At 35.6% G+C, this 23,408-nt stretch overlaps 1 protein-coding gene across 1 annotated transcript in view; it reads left to right on the top strand.

Moving 5' to 3' along the window:
• The window catches only part of ERBB4 (erb-b2 receptor tyrosine kinase 4), a 1,129,145-nt gene that overhangs the window by 955,663 nt on the left and 150,074 nt on the right, over positions 1-23,408 (top strand). The window contains exon 20 of the mRNA XM_053597917.1: positions 2,310-2,495. Coding sequence (XP_053453892.1) covers positions 2,310-2,495 — 186 coding nt within the window. The remainder of the gene's footprint in view (positions 1-2,309; positions 2,496-23,408) is intronic.

The following is a 23,408-nucleotide window of genomic DNA, read 5'->3' as shown; positions in this document are numbered from 1 at the left end:
TGTGTTTTACCTCATTAATTTCTTCTTTTTTAGCTTAAACTAAACTTTTAGCTTAGTTTTCTGGGTATCTATTATTATTTTGCCATTCAATTCCTACTACAAAAATAAATATCCTCTTACTGAATTTTAAGCTCATTAGGTATTTTTATCAATTCCATCTCTTGCGTCAGTTTTCCCAAGAATGATACATTGCATTCAAGTCTAGGCTGGCTGCTATTTTGTTCTGTTACACAGCTTTTATTCTGGAATATCCCTTCACTATAATTTTATTCTGGAATATCCCTTCACTATAATTATCTCATGTCAATTGTAAGGTAAAATCTGAGTTGCTGTTGTGTCCTTCCCTCAGAAGTGTGCCATATACCCGTGTATTGTATCTGTTGGGTGGGAACTTATCACCCCACCTTGTTCCTGAATTTCATCAAGTTTTGTCTCATGTGAGCAAGTGAGTGTTAATCTACTAGTTTCAACTTAGTATTTTTGAGGTAGTATTAGTATTGTACAGGTTTGTTTTTCCATTCTTGTGGCCCTTTACATATGAGAGTGTTCTCCAAATCCATCTAGATTGTTACAAAAGATACACAATCTCCATTTTGTGGCTGAATAGTATTCCATGTCTACAGGTACCAGTTTATTAGTCCATTCCCAGGTTGAAAAGCACTTGGGTTGTTTCCACATCTTTGTGATTGTGAAGTGAGTCACTATAAATATTTGAGTGCAAATGCCCTTATAGTAAAATGACATTTTTTCTTTTGGGTGCATACCTAGAAGTGGGATTGCAGGATCAAATGGGGGAAGGTCTCCTTTTAGTTCTTTGAGGGCTCTCCATGCTTCTTTCTATAAAGGCTGTACTAGTTTGCAGTCCCACCAACAGTGTTCCCTTCTCTCCTTCCACACTCATGGCAACATCAGTTATTTTGGGACCTTGTGATACGGTCCATTCTCACAGGGGTTATGATATCTCAAAGTGGTTTTGAATTGCATTTCTCTGGTAATTAGAGAGGATGAGCATTTTTTCATGTGTTCGTTGGCCATTCATTTGTACTCATGAGAAAAGATTTTGTTTAGGTTTCTTCCCCCAATTTTTAATGTAGCCCTTTGCTCTTTTCTTGTTGATTTGCTCATGTTCTGGGTAGATTCTGGTTATTAGCCCTTTGTCAGATCCATTGCATGCAAATATCTTCTCTTATTGTGAGTGTTGTCTGTCTGTTATCTTGATTGTATCTTTAGTCGTACAGAAACTGTTTAACTTCATTAGGTCCCATTTATTTATTTTTGTTGTTCAATTGTCAATGAGGTTGTCTTCATAAATTCTTTTCCCAGACTGGCAAGATTCAGAGTTTTCCTCATATTTTTTTCTATGGGTTTTATAGTTTCCTATGTTAGTTTTATTATCTGGCTTTTAAAAGCAAAATTTTACTATTATCTTTCTTTTATAATATAAAAGCACATGTTAAACCTTGACAATATACATAAACATATTCTATATTTATATCTGTTTCACATTATAAAAATAGAATAACTTTTGATTGGAAGCTAGCTTTAGGATGCACTAAATAACTATCACATTTGTGTTTTTATCTCCAATAAGCAAAGGTACCAATTAGAATCCAATTTTCTCATGAAATGAGGAAATTTCAGTAGAAAGTTTTATAGTCTTACCTAGCTCTGAAATTTCATGAATCTGTGAATAAAGCATCATTTACAATTTTGAAATAAAATCAATTTGAGGTAAGATAAAATTATACAACAAATGTCTTACTAAAATGTTTATTCTTTCATGTAAGTTGACAATAGGCATAGTACTTATAATTATTTATGCTTTTCTGTTTATAATTTATACATCACACCATTGTGTGCTGCCCAGATCTATACCAATCATGGGTGACTTAAGTCTGGGTCATCTTACTCTACTTGCAAATAACAACTTGTACAGATTATTGTACTATAGAACCAAGGTTAAAGGTTACAAATTCACCATCTAAGTTAGGATGTGTTTTAACTTACCTGGCACCAACAAAATCTAGTATTTTTCACATTGCAAAGAAGACACTGCTGTTAATTATATGGCAGTCATTCTATCACAGCTTCCCTTTTAATAAACGTATAGTCTGTATTTCATTTAATTTTATTGAATCGAATGGCTTTAAAGATAGAATACTTACAACAATGCCTTTTCATTTTTAATTGATTCTGTTGAGTGAGAATACATTTTCAAAATCATTATCACCACAATTAGTACAATGCAAGTGACTATAGTTGTAAGGAACTCAGAGTTGAGATGATGGTGTTTTATTTTTTTCTTACAGGAAGCTCTGATTATGGCAAGTATGGACCATCCACATTTAGTCCGGTTACTAGGTGTGTGTCTGAGTCCAACCATCCAGCTGGTGACTCAGCTCATGCCCCACGGCTGCCTACTGGAGTACGTCCATGAGCACAAGGATAACATCGGATCACAGCTGCTGCTTAACTGGTGCGTCCAGATAGCGAAGGTAGGTGCTTGCCACTTCCGATGGAAATGACATTTCTGGGTTAGTATCTCCTCCTCTGGAACAGTTTAGATATGGAAAACCTGCCAAGATGTATAAAGAAAACACTTTGCATTTGCTATATTGAAATATGCACAATAGTGAGGTATCTTTGTACAAACCATAGATTAAACATGTGATATATATTTTTTGAGGATTGTACTATGCCATTTGTATTGTGTTGATTTGATGCCAAAACAAATAGCTTACTATTCAGGGGGAAGTATTGTTATCCCGGATTTGTTTGGCTTTTTGTTTTGGCAGACTCTAATTAACAAACAAAATCTAAGAAAGAAAAGATTGAATGCCTGAAATTTTCCTTATTTAGATGATTTTTTAAAATGGCATGTTATGTTCACTTCTCAATACTACAAATGATCAAATTCTAAACATTTTCCTAGTCTTTTTGATAGTTTTCAACTTATCTTCAATTTGTAGTTTTGGTCTGAGAGGGAGGCTCGGGCGTATAATATGCATGAGGGATGACCTGGCGTGATGAGGACAGTGGCTTGGTGCAAGCTAGAGAGCGTCTCCTACCCTCCAGGGGACTGTGGTTTAGGGAATATTGCCAGAGTTATCTGATTTTTCAATTTTTTTCAAAAGTACTCAGAATTCTGGATTTTTATATGAATTCTCCAAGTTTAAATCTTGGCTCAAACTATTGTACAACTTCGGGGGCTAAAACAAGCATTAATGTTATATAGTCCCCCAGTGTTCAACTTCTGGTATATATTTGTTATTTCCAGATAAACCATTTATTAGGCCAGGCATGGTGGCTCACAACTGTAATCCTAGCCCTCTGGGAGGCTGAGGTGGATGGATCGCCTGAGCTCACGAGTTCAAGACTAGCCTGAGCCAGAGCAAGACCCCATCTCTAAAATTAGCTGGATATTGTGGTGGGCACCTGTAGTCCCAGCTACTCAGGAGGCTGAGGCAAGAGAATCGCTTGAGCCCAAGACTTTGAGGTTGCTGTGAGCTGTGATGCCACAGCACTTTACCGAGGGTGACAAAATGAGACTCTGTCTAAAAAAAATAAAGAATGAAAGAAACCATTTACGATTATTTATACAAAGTATCTTTCTTGAAATTTTTCCGTTTCTAGAAAAGTAAGGCTGTGATGAGTTTTAATTCACCATGTCAACTCTTAGTTACATCTAGATATTACCTGATTTTTTTTTAAATTTTCATTTTTGTGTTTGTATAATACAAATGACAAAATGGTAATTCAGTAATTTTAGTCTGTTTCCAGTAGTCTAGTAATAAATAGAAGAAGTACATTACAAAAAGCAGAAGTACAATTACCAACACTTTATTTGAGGGAAATGCCCAATTTATTTCTATATACCTTAAGTTTCAATACAGTTTCTTTATGAACTATGTTTTATAATTTGGTGCGTATTATGTTACCTTTGGAAACTGAGTTATCTAGGAATCTATAATTTATAAGGTGAGCTAAATATGCAAGAAAAATTCCCAAATCATCCTATCCATGAAAACAAAGCTAATCTTCAAAGTTCATACTTTTGTATTTCCTGCTGTGTTCTCCACAATTTAAATTTGGTCCTTAAGAACTTGTGTTATTAATATGTTATTTATACCAGCAGTCTTTTCTCACAGATTCCCAATTCACGTGTGATTGTCTTCATCTGTCGACCCTGATCCAGCTTTCACCTTTTATAGATCCTTTCCTAGTCGATCCTTCCCTCCAGGCAGAAGTTACCACTTCCTCTGCTGCATTTTTTGGTAGTTGGTATCTTGAAAATATTTCTATTATTTAAATATCACATTATATGTTTAGCTATCTCTCTTTAGCTATCTCTCTGACTGCAGGGCAAGCATATTTAATTATTAATCCTTCAACAAACAATTGTGGGCAACTGTTTGCTACCAAAAGTTCAGCTCTTTTTGCCAAGGTCAAACCCATGTGAATGAAGGATGAGAACAAGTGGTTTGAGGAAAGGGAAAGAAATGTTTATTAATTTGCTGGCAAATGAGAAGGGTGGCAGATTGACATCTCAGAAGACCACCATCCTGCCTTTAAGCAGAGAAACCAGGGTTTTTAAAGGAGGCTTTTGGCAGTTGGGCTCAGGCCTACTTGACAGTGTCAGGTATTCACCCTACAGAGTAGTATGGTGTTTTTGGTCTCGGGTGTGACCTTATCTCTGGTGACTATGACCTTGTGATCTTTGTCTAGACAATTCTGTTTTAAGGTAGTAGAGAATAGGCTGGATACCTTGGTTCCTGCCTGTAATTCTACCCCTATGGGAGGCTGAGGCCAGAGGATTGCTTGGGCTCAGGAGTTTGAGACTAGCTTGAGCAAGAGCAAGACCCTGTTCCTACCAAAAATAGAAAAAAATGAGCCAGGTGTGGTGTGTGCCTATCGTGTGTGTGTATATACGTGTATTATTCCAGTTTATAAATGAGGAAATGGGAAGTTAAGTCCAGGACACACAGTATCTTAAGAAGCCTTGATTGTACCTCTGATAACTCTGACTAGGAAACCCGTTCCTTGGCCCCCCTGCACTCTTTCCTCTCCATACACATGTGCGTCCCCGCAGCTGGACGTGGCCTGCTTCCCTTCCACGGTACTTTTGAATTTGAGGAGTGGGGAAGAGCGTGGCTTTTTCTGTAGTTGTGGCTTGTCACTAATCCCATGAAAGACAAGATGCTATCATGAATAATACTTGTTACTATCTTCTGAAAACATGTCTTATCATCAATATCTATGTCACATTTTCAGGAAAAGTACTAGATGAATAATTATTGTGGACTTTTTCCAACTGATTCGTTTGTTTCTTTGTTTTTGAGACAAGTCTCACTTTGTCACCCTCATTAGAGTGCTGTGGCATCATAGCTCACAGTGACATCAAACTTCTGGGCTTAAGCAATTCTCTTGCCTCATCCTCTCAAGTGACTGAGACTACAGGCATCCACCACAACACTAAGTTACTTTAGAGACAGGGTCTTGCTCTGTCTCAGGCTGGTCTTGAACCTGTAAGCTCGGGCTAAAAGCTCCTGCCTTAGCCTCCCAAGTGCTGGGATTACAGGTGTGAGCCACTGTGCCCAGCCCCACCAACTGATGTTTTAACTATTATAATAAAGCAAGCTCAAACAGTTCTGTGAACTGCCATGGGTAATAAATACTGTTCGCAGCAACACCATAAATTAATAATTTAAAGCATATAATCTGGCATTAGTCGGTGTTAAGCCCACAGATTCTAAAACCAGATACCATCTCTATCTGTTATTAATTATGTGGCTTGAGACAAGTTAGTCAACCTGTCTGCATCCCTGAAAAGTGGAGTGGGAATTCTACCTAGTTTATAGGTAATTATGAAGAGATGATATTTGTAATGTGCTAAGAAACTGCTTAGCATATAGTAAGGATGTATATACTATGTTCTGTTTTGGATAATATGTGAGATGAACACAATAAAGAAAGATACATATATTTACAATTAGAACATCTACAATTAGACACTTAATACACCTGATTTTTAAATCCCAGAAGTAAAAGATTTAGCATTTGTTCATAGACTATTCTTGGCTGGGGGAAGGAGGGAATCTCATGTGTAATATTCAATATTTCTGCCTTTTGGAAGAAAGAACTTGGATCTCCATCCTCAAGTGCTTTCTTTCATAGGTCCCTAAGATGTTTGTGCTCTTATCATGGCCTCTAATTTTCAGGTCAGAAAACTGGATTATTTGTAAACTTGAAAACATGTGAAACCCCGCAGTGAACTGGCAAAGTGCCGAAGTCAGGGGTAATTCTTAGACTAAGACAGTCTACTACCAAAGTAGAACAAAGAAAAAATCCTAACTTTCAATCTCAAGCTAGAAAAGGTTAATATTGGCTTGACTTCTTATTATTGCAAGAATTTTAGTTACTGACTCCTTGCTAGGGAAAATGTTACATGTAGCTTTTTATAGTTGCTGATGCTGTATTTGTAAAGGCTGAATACTGTGGACTGCTTTTATTTTTCAGAATCCTAAAACCTTCCTCTGAGCTTTACACATCTATGTTACTTTTTTCAGATTTTCTTCCAGTGCTCTAATTAATTTGCAGTTTATTTCAGATGTAGGGTTCCACGAGCTTTCCTTTTGGTGGTTTACCATTGAAACACAGTAGAACCTCCATAGTTGACCACCTCCTTACATTGATCCCCTCCTTAAGTTGACCTAATTTTCATAGACCAGACCTGTACCACCTATACATATCAGTAGGGTATACCTAGATCCTTATGTTGACCACCTCTGTATGTTGACCACATTGTTATAGTCTTTTGGGTGTTCAACTTACAGACTACAACTGTATTTGAAGGGGTGATTCTAAAGATATGATATTGGTTCATTGTACCTTTTAGGAAAATTCAAATATCATTATCCAATTAAGTTGTATGTTCACCTACCAAAAGGAAATAAAAGTAATAAAAATCATTCAACATTTTTTATAATCCAAATTAATACAATATGTTTAACCAAATAATTTAGGGGTCTGCCTATAAAGATTCAAAACATTTTTGCAAATAGATTATTCATGTTTTCTGAGAAAAGCTTGCCTTGTCTCAAAACTCAGTATGATTTGAGGCCAGTATAACAGATTTTCTCAATTAATGATTTTTATTTCCCACTCTACTTTGTTTATTACTAAATGTTCTTGTCCATATCATATTCCTAATTGGAGCTAATGAAATCTTATTTTTCTGTGCCCCATGGACAGGTAACTGTGGACCTTATTTTTCTTTATTTTTTGTGGTAGAGTAAGAATTTGGGGGACGGGCAAAGAGGAAAAAAGAACCTCTCTCATTTTAGAAATGTAGTTCATGATGATTTGAAGGAGAGCAAATTCTTATGTTAGGAAATGAATTCCTCTTCTGTACATAGATGTAAAGTCTTCCTGAAAATTGAATATGTTACATGAGCAGAGCCTTCCATTACCCTCTTTTTTCCCTCCTTTCCATTTTTTTCCTCTGGCAATAACTACACTGAATGAAAGGAAATTTTACTTTCTCATTTGATCCAGGCATTTTATTCTTCATAGATTAAAATAAGACACAAATCTGAATGTGTGATGCCATGAAATGCCTGAAGTGGGTACTGACCGACATTTCTGACTTTTTTGGTCAAGGAGAAATATTGTGTGTAGATATGATGACATATAAAAAAAACATAAAATTAAACATAAAATAAGTAGTCTAGAGAAGAGAGAGAACACCACTAATATTATACAAAAGATGAACGTGGCACTTATTCCTTATGTTATATTTAATAATATAATAGTGGTATTATTGTATGTTATATTTAATTATTATATTTCTATTTATATTATTATATGTTATATTTAATTATTATATTTATATTATATGTTATATTTAATTATTATATATAATTATTATATAATTATAATATTATATTATATTAATATATTATTAAAATAATAATAATATTATATATAATATATAATAGTGGTATTTAATACTATTTAAAAATTTGGGAATATCAACTGAATAGGTTTCTTGGGTTTATTTTGTCGCAGAAAAAGTTTTATATTTTATAAAGCAGAATAGAAGGTAAATACTTAAATTAAAAGTCTTAGTATTAATGGCATAGCTAACTCCATTTAATGGCAATCCACAATTAAAAGCAAAATAGAGAGATTGTTTTTGTGCTCATTTAAGCATATAAGGGGATTATTGTTGTTAGTGATTATTTTTATTGCTTTTATTTAACTTTCCGTGTGTGTGTGTGTGTGTGTGTGTGTGTGTATAGAGAGAGGTTAATTATAAGCAATTAGCTCATGAAATTATAAAAGCTGATGAGTCTCAGTAAAGGGGTTGTGGTCATCAGATGAGGGGGTCTTGGCATGAGGAATGAAGAGGCTTGGCACAAAGTCCAAGAGTAAACCTCATATTTACTATCACGAAGAGGAAAAAGTAAAGGAAAAGAGAGCCCTCCAGCGTAAACCTCATATTTATTATCACAAAGCAGGAAAAAGTAGTTAAAAGTTACTTATCAGACATCAGTAGTAAAAGGGGGGAGTGGTCCGGAAAGTGTCAGACAGAATGACTCCAACTTGTTTTTATGAAACTGCAGATCTTAAGCCAGACCTCTGCCTCTAGAGTCAAGAGACCTTTGGAATCTAGAGAATCTTTACCATAAGTATTATGCCACACCTCACATACACATTCTCCTTTGGGGGCCAGTTTTCTGGTCTCCTGCATGTACACAACTCACATGCCATTCTCACGATTCTCTAGGTCTCTCAAGCAGGAAGCAAGACGTATGCTAAAGATTAGGGTGCAGTTTCCTCTACATCTCAAAATTTGCAGTCTATGAGAGGGAGACTCAGGAGAGCCAGTTCTGTAGTTCTAGCCCCAATATCCAGGCCCCGAAACCAGGAGACATAATAGTCTAATTCCAGCCCAAAAGCCAGGAGGATCCAGACACAGAAGGAGCCATTTCAGTAGGAGAAAACTGATGTCCTAGTTCAAATGTAATTAGGGAAGTTTTCTTCTGTTACTCAGGGGCCAGCATTTTGTTCTATTTAAATCTTCAACCACTTGGGAGCATGCTCTGCTTTACTCAGTCTACCCAGAAAAAACCTCATAGACCACCAAGAATAATGTTAGACCAAATATCTGGGCAAACCATGGCCAATAAAATTGATATATAGAATTAACTTCATATTGAGTTATGATGTAGCAGGTACCATCTCAAGCTTTGGGAATTGAGGAAAAAATAAAATTTTAAAATTCCTCATCATGATTCTTATACTTGTAAAGATGAACACTAACCAAGTAAATAAAGGAATATTGCCTCATGTAGGAAGAGATGAAAGATGGCACCCAGCCTTTTTAGAGTTGGATTTAGAAAAAAGCAGTACTGAGTTCCAATTTTAATGCTACCGTGTACCATCTGTAATGACTCAGACCAATTCCTTAATGTCTCTAAATCATCTCCTCAGGTATAAAATGAATGTAAGGTTAATGCTGTTGCAATGGTTACATGTGATCATGCATCAGCTTTGCTCAGCTGCTACCAGAGCTTCTATGCTTAGTTGATGTTATTATAATGTTAAACAAAATATTCTTATTTAGTATTTCCTATTATAAAAATTAATTGCTTCAGACATGGCTTCTATAACATAATAGCAGAAGGAACATGAATCACAGAGAAATACAAATCTGGGTTTGAATAGTGGATAATAGTTATAAAATCTTCAAGAGTCATTTCTTTTTTTGCCAAATGAGAATATTTGAACTGCATAGAATTCATTAAGCCTATTTTTATCCAGTTTGAATTAATAAACAAATAGGAACAATTTATACTAATCTAAAAAATTAAACAAAGAAACAAGAATATATTTTATATACAAATATTCCTTTATTCACTTGTACTCACAAATAATTGTATTCCTGAATATAGTAAACATTTATCATTAATAAAAACGTACTATGCTTATAAAAGTGAAAGAAAATGAATTTCAGAATTAGAAATTCACACATACATTCATACATAAATCCCAATTTGAATCCCAATTAGCTATAAAAATTAGGGCAAGCTCTTAACCTCTCTGAGCCTCCTTATGTAAAAATTAGGGGTAATAATATCTACCACACAAGATTGTTGTAACATTAAAATAAAGTAATAAAATATGTCAATATCTTGACATGTTGCTAATGTAGTATTGCTTGGTAAATACTGATTTTTTAAGAAAAATTACACTGAGCAGTACTTTCAGAGCCATTCATTTCAGAAAAGGACTGTTTTACCTTTCTATGAATAAAGGATTCGCTTGAGGTTCATTTCTAGACAAAAGTTGAGTCTGCCCCAGAGAAGTTTGTTTTCATTATTTCTTCATGTTACACAGTTATAAATGTGATCTGAGTTAACAGATTCTAGGAATAGTACATTATTTTGGGGGGATTAAAATGATTCCATAGTTTCAGAGAGTAGAATGGTAGTTACCAGGGGGTTTGGAGTAGGGGAAGAAAGGAGATGTTCATCACAGAGTTATACAATGAATAAATTCTGGTGACTTGATATACGGAATGGTGGATTGTGTTAACCTAATAATGATGTATTGTATATTTGAAATTTGTTCAAAGAATAAATCTGAAGTGTTTTTACCACACATACACACATAAATGATAACTAAGTGAAGTGATGGATGTGCTAGCTATAACTGGTAATTATTTCACAATTTATACATACATTAAAACATCACATTGTGAATCTTAAATATATACAATTTTTATTTGTCAATCATACCTCAATGAAGCTTGGGAAAATTACTCAGGCTTTGTGCACACCTATCAGAGTTGGTCAGTAATCCCATTTTAATCACATATTAGGAAGTCTCCACAAGGTTTTCTGTAGGAAGCTGAGGAATCTGAAGAGATATACAAGATACTTAGCGCACGGGGCAGGGACTTCATTTTCTCAACTTCGTCATTACTATCTAAAGGTGCTAATTGTTCAGCCCTGTAAGAGAAGAGCTCTCCAATCTCTCTGTCAGGCATGCGTCATTAGATAGCTTCCAAATCATCTCATCCTTCTATGTTTTATTTGGCATATAACATAAATGTTCATTGCCCGTGAGCCTGAGGTCAGCTAGTGATGTGCTGGGTGGTTCTGGGATCTTGGCTGAGCTGACTCACATGTGGCAGGAATTGGCCTTCTGTGAGCTGAACTATTCTGAGACGCCTGGGGTGATGGGCTCTGCTTCACACAACTCCCCTCCCCCGTCAACCTGGTCAGAGCGTGTTTCTACAAACTCTGATCTCTTACTGGTGAGTCCCTGGGGCCTGGGCATCCGGCCACAGCTCTGTGGGTGTCAAGTGGCAGTAGGAGCCCAGGCCTAGCCCCCTTCTGGATTTGTCACCAGCGATTCCCTCATCCCTCTTCATTCTTTGTCTTTTGTTTTTTTAGACAGAGTCTCACTATGTCACTCTCGGTAGAGTGCTGTGGAGTCACAGCTCAGAGCAACCTCAAACTCTTGGGCTTAAGCAAATGTCTTCCCTCAGCCTCCCAAGTAGCTGGGACTACAGGTGCCTGCCACAACACCCAGCATTTTATTTGTTTTTTCATGCAAAGCAGCAAGCACAAAACACCTGCAGACATTCGTGTAAAGTATTTTGCTGCTATGTGCACAAAGGAAAGGAAAACAATAGAAAAATGACATGGAAAGTGTCCAGCCTCAGCCTTGCTAAGTTCCTTTTGTGGAACTGGTGAATCTTTAACAATGAATATCAGAGGCCAGTGAAATTTTAGTGCAGGAAAGAGGCCGAGAATGTCATCTAGTTCAGTGATTGTAAAATTTCTGAAGGCATAAATTTGTTCTTCATGTGAAATCCTATTTTAGGAGCAGAGGTGGTATTTAGAAAGAAAAAAAATAAAAGAAATTCTACTTTATAATCAAAATAAATAAAACTGAGCCATAACTGCAGCAGCCAAAGGGCTGAGAAGGCGTTGCAGAACCTGAGGTTCTGTGGGTCCTTACAGATAGATACCAGCATGAAGACCCTGTGATGTGCCTGTCTGGGATATGGGAAGCTGAAGCTTAAACAGGTGACAGAGTCCATTTAATTTCACATCTCTTATGACTGACAAAGCCAGTACCTGAATACAGCTCTACCACCCCAAACATCCCAGTTGAGATTCACTGACAGCCTACCCTCCAGCCCCGACTTTGCTATCTTGTGATAACTTTTTGAGTGATCTGATCAATTTTTTTCCCTATAAAATTTTAAATAAGGCAGCTAGCTTATTTTTGCCTCCAAATACTTTTTGTGATTTTCGTTTACCTTCCAGGGTTTTTGTTTCTTTTAAATCTCCCCTTCCCTCCAACAGTTTCCCCTTTTGATCTTTATATCAGGATGTCTAATAACTTAGCAACCTCCCAAATTGGTGATAAAGCACCTGGCTGAATTTGAATCGTGTTCATCCCCTCCCTGGAACAATCTCATGCTTTTGATTTATGTGTTGAATTCCCATCGCTTCAAAGGAGGACAAATATAAACGGTGGTAAGAAATAAGAGAGAGTATTGATACTACCAGATGAAAATGAAGTTGACTGAGGCAGTTTCTGGAGCACAGGTCCCAGAATTGCACTGAAGCCTTAATTATTTCCTGCGGTTTGCATGAAATATGGAGGTCTCTCACTTAGAGAAGAAGTCATTTAGGTTGTTTTCTTGTATAACCTATAAAATAGCAAGCTTCCCTTTTGCTTTGTTTTGCCTGTGGCTTTGTTTGGCATGCTGAGCAACTCTAATTCAGCTTGTAAGTTACTCCCCTCTATAAATGGCAAAGGTTCTTTATTCAGCTACCATACACAGTCAGAAAATAAAGAACTTAATTTCTGCACTGCAAATGTATCTTTAGCTGGTACTTTTAATGTACTTTTTCTTTGACAGAAAAGTGAAAGCTACCTAATCTAAATGGACTAAATTGTATTTGACGTGTGTAAAGTATTCCCAATTACATCTATTAGTCATAACTTTGTGAAGCTTGGTATTGTAGCTAATTGTAGGAGCATAGTGATTTTCTCAAATGCAGAATCTAAGTAAGAGGACTGGCATATCTAGTTTATTGCCCCCCCTATGGCTTTTGTTTCTGAAACTGTATGGGTAGACGGCTGTTATATCACTCAGGAAGTTGTGATATATATTCATGATCTTTCAGATGTATGCATGCAATGTTAATTTCCCAAGAGATTTCAGGGAGTTCACAGTAATTCAGGGAGATAGTGTCTGCATTTTGTTGCAGATAGGATAAACAAAGAGGAGGTCAAGTGATTTGCTTAAAAACAGAAAAACTATAATGAGAGTAAAGACAAAACATAGCCTTCTTCCTTCTACCCTTGACTGTGACCATTTTTTTTCTCCAAATAGCTTTTCTTAAAAAAAAAAAAAAACCTTTTTATTTTGAAATAATTGTAGATTCTTAAGAAGTTATAAAAACTTTAAAGAGAGGTTTCACTTGTCCTTCCTCCAGTTTCCCCAATGATAACATCTTGCCTTAACTATAGTACTATATTACAACCAGGAAATGGACCCCTTGGTATAATCCACACAGCTTTTTCAGATTTTACCAGGTTCACATGCATTTGTGTATATGTGTGTGTGCATTTTGTAAGATTTTATCACATGTGTAGATTCATATGCTATTACCACAATCAAGATCTAGAGCTGTTTTGCGACTTCATGCCATCCCTGTACAACAATACATGCCTCCTACTTCTTTGTTTCTACTCATCTTACCATGACCAATATTTGTAATAATGACTTTTTAAACATTTTCTGGACTTTTTTTGTTCTTTGTACATTAAAATGGACTTAGAATACTCTAGAGACTAAGTTTTATTCTAACATTAGTAATTTGGAAGTCTTATTTCAAAGGCTATCCTGTATAGTTTTGTACAAAAATATTCTATAACCATAGCTATGAAGAAGTGGAACTTGGATCTGTGTTTTTATATACCCTGGAAGGGGTGTAACGGTCAAACAGGTGATACTAGATCCTCCTACAGTGACGTAGTGGAAACATCTGCACCTCAACTCCTGCACCCTCTATTTACCATAGGAAAGCGTTTTACCAGGTCACTGGCTACAGAGAGTGATAGCCCAATCAAACCGAGAGGGCAAGAAGCCAGGAAAAAAAATAGGTTAATAATGAAGACAGACTGAAAGTGAAAGGAGAGAAGGTAGGTGAGGCTTTGTGCCAATGTTACTCCTACTGAGAAAGTTCAAAAATTTAGAATAATTCTACTTAGTATCATACGTGATAGAATAAAATATATACAGCTTGTATACTATGCATGTGCATAATGTATACACAAATATGCATAATTATACACAAATCCATACATACATGTAGTATTTCTGTATATCTTGAATATCAGCATTAGTAAGAAACATTTATATTTGGAATATAGAATAATTCTTTTTTTTTTTTTTGGCCGGGGCTGGGCTTGAACCCGCCACCTCCGGCATATGGGACCGGCGCCCTACCCATTGAGCCACAGGCGCTGCCCTGGAATATAGAATAATTCTTTGTGACCAAAATTCTACAATACTCAATTTAATATGGACGGGGATGTAGGATGTTGAGAGCCTTTATTATGATGATTAGAAGTGTTCGGCTAAACAGTATTTGTACAAAATTTCACTTCCTATCATCTAAGTTTGATTGATTATAAAGAGACTGGTGACAGCTATGCGTTTTTTTTCATTAAGCTAAGGTGAAATATGAACCAAATACATGTGTAGTTGTGGAAAGGAAGGGTGAGCTAAGCAGTTATGAGCACATGAAGAAAAGCCGCTCTGGGTCAAAGATTTTATCCTTCATTAAGAACTTCGTTCGTAAGCTCAGGCTCTACACCATCACAAAGTGAACAAAGGATGAGCTTAATGATAGTCATCTATCAGCTAACCACATTTTAAGTTTCAAGATCCTGCTATTCCCAACGCTCCATGCCCTGACAAGGCTAATTGTATAATTATAACACTACATCACCCACTCCTGGTACACTTCCACTGGTAAGAACCAGAACTGGGGACCCTGACGGTTATCACCCCGAGCGATCGCATTAGCATGAATACAGTTTACTAATGGGGCTGCTGTATTAGAAATTGTAGTACATAAGATTTAAGCCAAGGATTTTGTTATGAAGTTTCTTATAGGCTAAATGCCAGATTGAGTTGAGCCCTCAAATTAAATATTTTTATTGTTTAAGGTAAAATGAATTAATTCCTTTCATATATTTTTATATTCTTTCTGGTATGCATTAAAATTTACCAACATTATTCTACTAAAATAAAGTAGAATTCATAAAGCTTTCACAGAGAATGCATTAAGTGTTAAATAAAAGAATATGCTTAAACTAATTTTTATACAATGTTAAATATTTCCATAAAATCTAGCTAATATGGGTAGGATGGCTTCTGTAATATTAGTACTGTTCTTGGTCCAGGTTCTGGTTACACAGGGGCACTCAGTTTATGAAATTTTAGTGAGCTACATATTCACAGATGTGTGTTTTCCTACTTTACTTTACTTGTTTGTTTGTTTGTTTGTTTTTCAGTGACAGGGTCTCATTCTGTTGCCCAGGCTGGAGTGGTGCAATCAAAGTTCATTCAAACCTTAAACTCCTGAGCTCAAGTGAACCTTCCACATCAGCCTCTTGAGTGGCTATAACTACAAGTGTGTGCCCCCACACCTGGCTATTTTTTAAATTGCTTTTTGTAGAGATGGGGTCTTGCTATGTTGTCCAGTTTAATCTCCAGTTTCTGTCCTCAAGCAATCCTCCTTCCTTAGCCTCCCAAAGCACTGGAATTACAACCATGAGCCACCACACTGGCCCCTACCTTTTTATACTTAAAAGATTTTAGTGTCTATTTCTTTAAAACTCTGGCATGTTGAGTCAGAACATTAGTCTGAAATGATTCAGTTTCTACTATAGACTGGAAAAATGCAAGGCCAATATAGAATATGAAAACTCTCTAAATCGGGAGTGTACAAAGCTCCTTTATGATGGAATTGAGAAAATTTCATGAATTTCCCCCAGCCCTGCTATAGAACCAGCCTTAAATGACTCTGATCAAGGGCTTCTGTGTTGTCACTATTGGGTTTGATGTAGATCTACAGAGACAGAGAGCTGCATGCCGGCAGCAATAAGAGATAGCTCTCTCCAACTGAGAGCAGCAGAAATAACAGATAGCTGTGAACCTTATGTCTCTTTACCCTAAGTGTTGTTCAGGAAATAAGATTAATCTTGTAGCAATAAAATTATCTAACATTTGCTTTTAAGTTACAAAAATGAAGTCTATGGAATACCTTTTTAATTCTTACAGCCAAGTTATGAGATTGATAGTATTATATGTTCAAGGGAATTAATGTACACAAACTACCTAACACAGTATCTGGTTTATAGTAACACTCGACAATATTAGCCGTTATTATTATTATCACTCCTGTTATTATTGTTCATACCCTTCCTATTTTATATAAAAAACTGGAATTTAAGGAGGTTGTGTACATGTAATAAGCATGGAGCTGTGATTCTGCCACAGGGAATCTGCTTTGCTGACATAAGCGTCACTTCACACCCTTTCTCAGACCACCACGTGGCATGATTCTAGGGAAAGGGCAAGGCAGCAACTTCAGAGCTGTCATGCCCTTGTTAATCGTTCTTTCTCATTAATTACATAATTGAAGGAAATATTTCCTATCATATGAATAATTGGTAAAATTTAATGTATAAAAATTTAGCAATGGCAGGCAACTTGTACATACCTTCTTGAGGATGTGGGATAGCACAATGTGTGCATATCAGTATAATGACTTAGAGCACTTCTAAAATCATCTTAGTCACTCTTGTTATTGTTTTCCCATGAAATTTTCTATTAAGCACAACTCAGTATGGTGGTAGTTCACTCCATGACTCCCTCATCTGAGAACATACCAGTGTAATCCCTTTGACACCTGGGGATTATCATTATATCAAACGTGTCTGTGCAGTGGGACTTTCAGTGGGTAATGTTTTATGGGATAGTGGTCTCTTCATGCTTATTCTGGTACCAGTGTCCGTGATCTGGACATTTCTGGCTGCAGAGTCCTCACATTTTCATCAATCACTGAGGCAGAGGGAGTGGTAACATGTTTTTTGTTTGTTTTTTTTTTTCTTTTTAACTTGTATTCCCCAAAAGACTGACTTGGAAAAACATTATTGAAAACTTCTTTTAAATCAGATTCAAGATATTACAGCAGCGCCTGCTACAGTCTATCAATGTTTCCATTATAAACCCATATTTTCTAGGTTTATAACTCAGCTGTGAAATTTTCCTGTGGACTGTGATACAGAATACAGAATTTCAGCCCAAAGCAATTTTTATTATCATCATCTGAATATTGAGATTCTCCAAATTATGACTGTTTTTTAAAAGTGCCACAGATGTCAAGTACTTTGGGGGTATACCCACATGTTTTAAGTCCTTTATAAAATGCAACATTAAAAAGAATTTGTTCTTCAAAACAAATAACTAAAACCTCAAGGCCTGAAGGGGAAATTTTGTGAGTCCACATGGATTTATTTCTTATGATTTGAGGGCTAATTTAATATTTAGATTGAGATTTTTAATATTACTACAATATGCTTTCAAGAAATTGGCACCATATGTGTCTAAAAGAAATTGGATTGTAGGCAAGGGAAAGTTATAGTAAAGATTGAAAATGCAACCCACAGAAATAGTATTCTTAAGTTACTGATGCTTCTGCCATCAGAGGTAGTGCTTTTTATTTCTTTTTTCTTTCCCTACTGTGAGTGCAGGAAAGGTTGATAAAGAATTCATAAACTCAGAAAACACTGGAGTGGGCTGCTAGAATCAGAAGTCTTATCAGCAAAACAACCCCTACTGTAACGTAATGATTAAATTTCTTATCTACAGAAATTGTTGCATTTGAGACTCTAAATTTTTCTATCCTGAAAACACATATAACTTAGGCGGGCAAATGATGGATCTCTTTATTAGACCCATGTACTCATTCATCACTCTGAATAAAAGTTGTTAAACAAGAAAATACGACCGTGGGTGTACTTTTTCCTGTTAGGATTGAATGAATCTAAAAAATCTCTATTTGGGGGTCAGAGAAGCGTGTAAATTAGCTATACTTCATGTCCTTGAGGAATTGTGATTTTAGGATCCAAGAAAGATCATTCCTAGGGGAATTCTGGCCATTTATAATCCTAAAGCATTTGAAAATACATTCCTCTATACAGGGTGTCCATAAAATGCATGTACAACTTACTATGTTAAACTATTTTAAAATTGCATATGAACTTTATGTCTACCCTATATTTAAAGTGGAATCTGTATTTTAAATATAACAAGAGATTTTTAAAAACTCACACAGTCAAAAATGTCAAATACTAGTTCCAGTTTCTTAAAGTGGCTTAAATGAAATTTAAAATTCAAATTTTCCAAACAGTATTTAACTGGCCTTCTATTTTCATTAATGTATAAGTGTAACATAATGACTATTTAGAAGTAGAGTCACTCATCTTAGCACAAAATATGACAGAGCCATAGAAAGGAGCCTCGGAAACTCAAATGAATCCTAGTTCCATTGGATGCAGTCAGACTAATGGGAAGAAAAGGCAAATGGAAAAGTCAAGTTGAAGTCAAAATCCAAGAACCACCTTCCCCTCCTCTTCCATGCCCCAGTGTTACAAAAAGGAGCCCAGAGCAAAGAAACACTTTTCCTTGACTGTTTTAGAGGAAGAATGTCTGGGGAAAGCCACAAAGGACTGCTGCATTCTGATGCCCAAGCAGTTTGGCATTAAGAAAACCATTCCAGCAACCTGCAGGCCATGTGCTATGTTTGTCATTCTGCCTAAGGCACTCACCAATTATGTTTGCTATAAATGTAAGCCGGTCTCCCTTCCAGAGGTGAAAGCAGGGGACTTGAAGAATGCTTTCTATGCTCCAGTTTATTAAAGAGGATGAAGAGCTCCTAGGGTACTAAAGGTGATAATAATAACAATGAAAATCAAAAAATGGGATCAATACTGGTATAAAAATGTGGACCCTCCCTCCGTCAGGCCTCCCATTCTTGGTGTGGGCTCAGTCTTTCCGAAGCTCGTGTTCCTTATTTGTGAAGTGGTGATAATGTTAAGTGTTAACCCAGTAGATTTGGGAGCATTAACATAACTTACATGTCAGTTGTCATGTGTAAAGCTTAGTTCAGTACAGTACCTGATGCATACTAAGAGTTTAATTTCACCTCGTACATGATAAGGAATTGATGAGCTTCACAATAATGTTGTGAAAATGTTATACTTAACAATTAGAACAAACCCACGTAGAAAGAAGAGGAAGATGTACCCCAGTGGAATTGCAGCAACTATAAGCATCAACATGTATTCCACTGGGAATGTCTAACGAAGAACATCTACTATGTCATGGAGAAATAGAATGATTTAGACAACCTACACGGAAACATCTTCCCCAGAGTTGAGCTTTGGTACTCATTTAACCATTGTTGAGGAAAGGGAGGCAGCTACATGATCTAGCAAAATTTTGAGGGAATAGACTGCCTTTCTGGGTATAAAAGACCAGTCAAATCAACCCAGTTCACTATAGGTCATTCAATCCCCATTGGGGGGATTGGTGAAACAAATAGTAATATATATTTTTTAAAGATTGTAAATCCAGAACTTGGACTTCGAAGCTTGTATACTAAATTAAAAATAGTCTCAGGAGACTCAAAAAGTTGATTGCTTTCTTCCTATTACTTTATTTTAAAAAGAAAGGATTTAGAACTGAATAACTAGCCATGTAGAGTTCAAGACCAGAATTTTAATTTATTTTTTATTTCATGGCTTATCAAAGCTGTGGTATACTGGTGCAGAGATAGCATACATCTCTTGAGAACCAAAGAAAGTACATTTGATTACAGTTTTCTATATCTAATCAAAAAGACTTTAGAGGAGTGAAGACCACCTTGTACCATTTCCCCTGAAAAGGGCCTTGCAAGTGAGTTTCTTACACATAATCACAAAGAAAAAGAGACCCCTCCCTCCAGACTAATGAGAAATGCACACACACACACACAAAGTTTACAGTACAAGAAATAATTGCTCAATTCTTTGGGGAACATTAATATATGATAAAGAGGACATAATTAAAAAAAAAAAAAACTCCTCTCTTATTTCTGCCTTCTCTTTTAAGGAGGATCATCTTCACACTGGAAAGGTTAGAGGAGGCATGTTTAAATATGGCAAAGAGATAAACAGAGTCACTTAGTCTTTTTAAAGAATTCAGAGAAATTATATTCAAGGCACCAGACGGAGCAGTAGTGTGCTCTTAGAACCCTATCCACAGTTCTTGAACTATTATGGAAAATAGGAAGAAGACCAGAAGGCTTTAAGTGCATGCATGACATTTATTTATTTAAGAAAAATTCAGAGTAAGAAAACAAACCACATCTGAATCACTAGTTATTAAACAGGGTTTTGAACACCTGGATTGCACAAAAGAACCCAGATGCGCTTTTTTAAACAAATTGAATCTACAGGTACATTAGGTGAATTAGAAAAACTCTACAGAAAATATATCTCTTGTTTTACTAAAACATTCACAAAATCTTTTACAATTGATGAGAGCATGAAAACTATAAAACAATTAATATTTTTTGATTCTAGATAACCTTACCAAATAGCTTTGATTAATATGTAGTATAACTACATAACTTGGGTGACTCTATACTAGTGTTTTGATAAATTTATTCTTGGTCCTGTTAGGTTGAATGTTTTCCTGATTACATGGATGAAGATAAAAATTATGCTTTATGCTTTATGTTATGTTATAAATTAGATAAAGGTTAGAAGAATTGACCACTTTTCAGATGACAAAATCAAGAGTTGCATATGATTTAGTACAATGATAAATATGTCTAAAATTCAGATTCTTGTACTTAGTTTCATTGTTTCATTTAGGCAGCACATTTCATCAAGATGGAGGGAAATGATTAAGAAGTAACACATATTAAAAAGAAAGTGGTTCTGAACTTGTAGGAACTCATTAACTTGAGGATAATATAACGAAGGTTACCATATTTACATTAACTTCATGGGGTGTCAGGCGCAGTAGCTCATGACTATAATCCTGGCATGTTGGGAGTTCGAGGTGGGAGGATCACTTGAGCCCGGGAGTGTGAGATCAGCCTGGGCAGTACAGCCAGACCCCATCTTTATAAAAAATTAAAATTAGCCAGGTATCGTGGCAGGCAGCTATACTCCCAACTACTTGGGAAGCTAAGGCAGGAAGATCTCTTGAGGCCTGGAGGTGGCAATGTACTATGGTAGTGCCACTTTACTAGCCTGGGAAGCACAGCAAGCCTCCATTTGTAAAAATTAATTAATTAATGCTTGAGGATCACAAATTCCCTGGATATCACATCCATGTATCATGTAAATTCTACAAATCTCACATTAAGAATCTTTCCTTAAGTGCAAACAAGCTGTGGTGTTTCAAAACACTAATTCCTGCTGGAACTGCCTTACAACGTGTACATTGTACAAAATGAGCTATCTGGTCTTGCTCTACACACTGCACATACACTATTATGCTTATTTCTAGGTCAAATCTAGACATGATGAAATTGAGACAAAGGAATTTACACTGGTGAATGGTATAAATATTAGATTATATGAGGAACTGTTAAGTAACTTTATATATATAGAATACTTTATATATATTTATATATACTATATATACTTTATATATTTATATATACTATATATACTTTATATATTTATATATACTATATATATACTTTATATATATTTATATATACTATATATATACTTTATATATATATATATATACTATATATATATATGAAAGAGACCCACAAAGGATCCAATGATTATCTTTAAAATATTGAAAAGTTGTAACTTGGAAAGAGTAAAATTATTTGTCACCTGAAATGTGTTAGAAAATAAGGCCAAAAAATGAAATTATAAGAAGACAGATTTGCACTCTCTATTGCATAAGAAATATACACTTAATATTTAGATTTGCTGAAATATTGAATAATACACTTCATAAAGTTGTGATCTTCGTTAATGGATTATTCAAGTAAAGACTGGTTTCTCTCCTGTCTGAGGTATTGTTAAAGGGATGCCTTTAGTAAAAAAGATAGTACTAGACTTTTTTTCAGTACTAGATTATTTTTAACACATCTTTAAAGTTTAAGATCTATTATCTGACTATATATATTTTTTAAAGAATGCTAAGTGATTAAAAATCCCATAATTATTTTTGTTCAGGTGAACAGTAAGCAATATGGACACCTATTATTGGATATTTCTAAGTGTTTTGTATTAGAACTCTCTATACATTGATAAAATAAGAAATGAACATCAATCTTGATTTTTGTGTTTTTATTATTGTTCTTGAGGCCTCTAATTTGATTCAGATGATGTGGCATAGGCTAAAATTTTAAAATTCACTATAATATTTTTAATGGTAAGTTGGACTTTCTTTACTTTGGAGATAAAGTCTCCCTCTGTCACTTAGGATAGAGTGCAGTGGCCTGATCATAGCTCATTGTAACCTTGAACTCCTGGGCTCAAGGGACTCTCTTGCCTCCCGAGTAACTGGGACTACAGGTGTGAGCTACTATACCTAGGTCATTTAAAAAATATTTCTTTTTAGACATAGCATCTTGCTGTGTTGCCCATTAGGTCTCTAAATCAAACAACCCTCCTGCCTCTACCTCCCAAGGTGTTAAAATTATTGGCATGAGCCACCACACCTAGCCGAGTTGGACTTTTTCCCTCAGAACATTATGGGGGTACAAATATTTTGGTTATATTCATTGTTTTTGCACAGTTTGAGTCAAAGTTATAAGTGTGTTCACCACCCAGTGTGCACTATATTCAGTAGGTGTGAATTTACCCATCTTATCCTCCATCCTCCCGTGACTTCTGTTTAGTTTTACTGTCACATGTGCACGTAAGTATTGATCACGTATTTGATAGTGAGTACAGGCAGTGTTTGTTTTTCCACTCTTGCGACACTTCACTTAGAAGAATGATCTCCAATTCCACCCAGGTTGTTACAACAGATACTAGGTCTCCATTTTTTATGGCTGAATAGTATTCCATGGTACATATTAATATTAATCTACTCGTGTAGATTGTGAATTGTACTGCAATAAACATTTGAGTACAAATGTCTTTTTAATAACATAATGTTATATTTTGAAGCTGTATTTATCTGAGTATCACAGGTCTATACTATCATTCTCTGAGGGCTTTGATTTCTTTCTCTCCTTTTTCCTCTTCTTTTTTTCTTTTTAAGACTAGCTAGC

This window comes from Nycticebus coucang, chromosome 7, assembly GCF_027406575.1.
Source record: "Nycticebus coucang isolate mNycCou1 chromosome 7, mNycCou1.pri, whole genome shotgun sequence".
In the NCBI taxonomy this organism is placed as follows: domain Eukaryota; kingdom Metazoa; phylum Chordata; class Mammalia; order Primates; family Lorisidae; genus Nycticebus; species Nycticebus coucang.
Note: the sequence above shows the minus strand (reverse complement) of the source record. Positions and strands in the feature narration are given on the sequence as shown.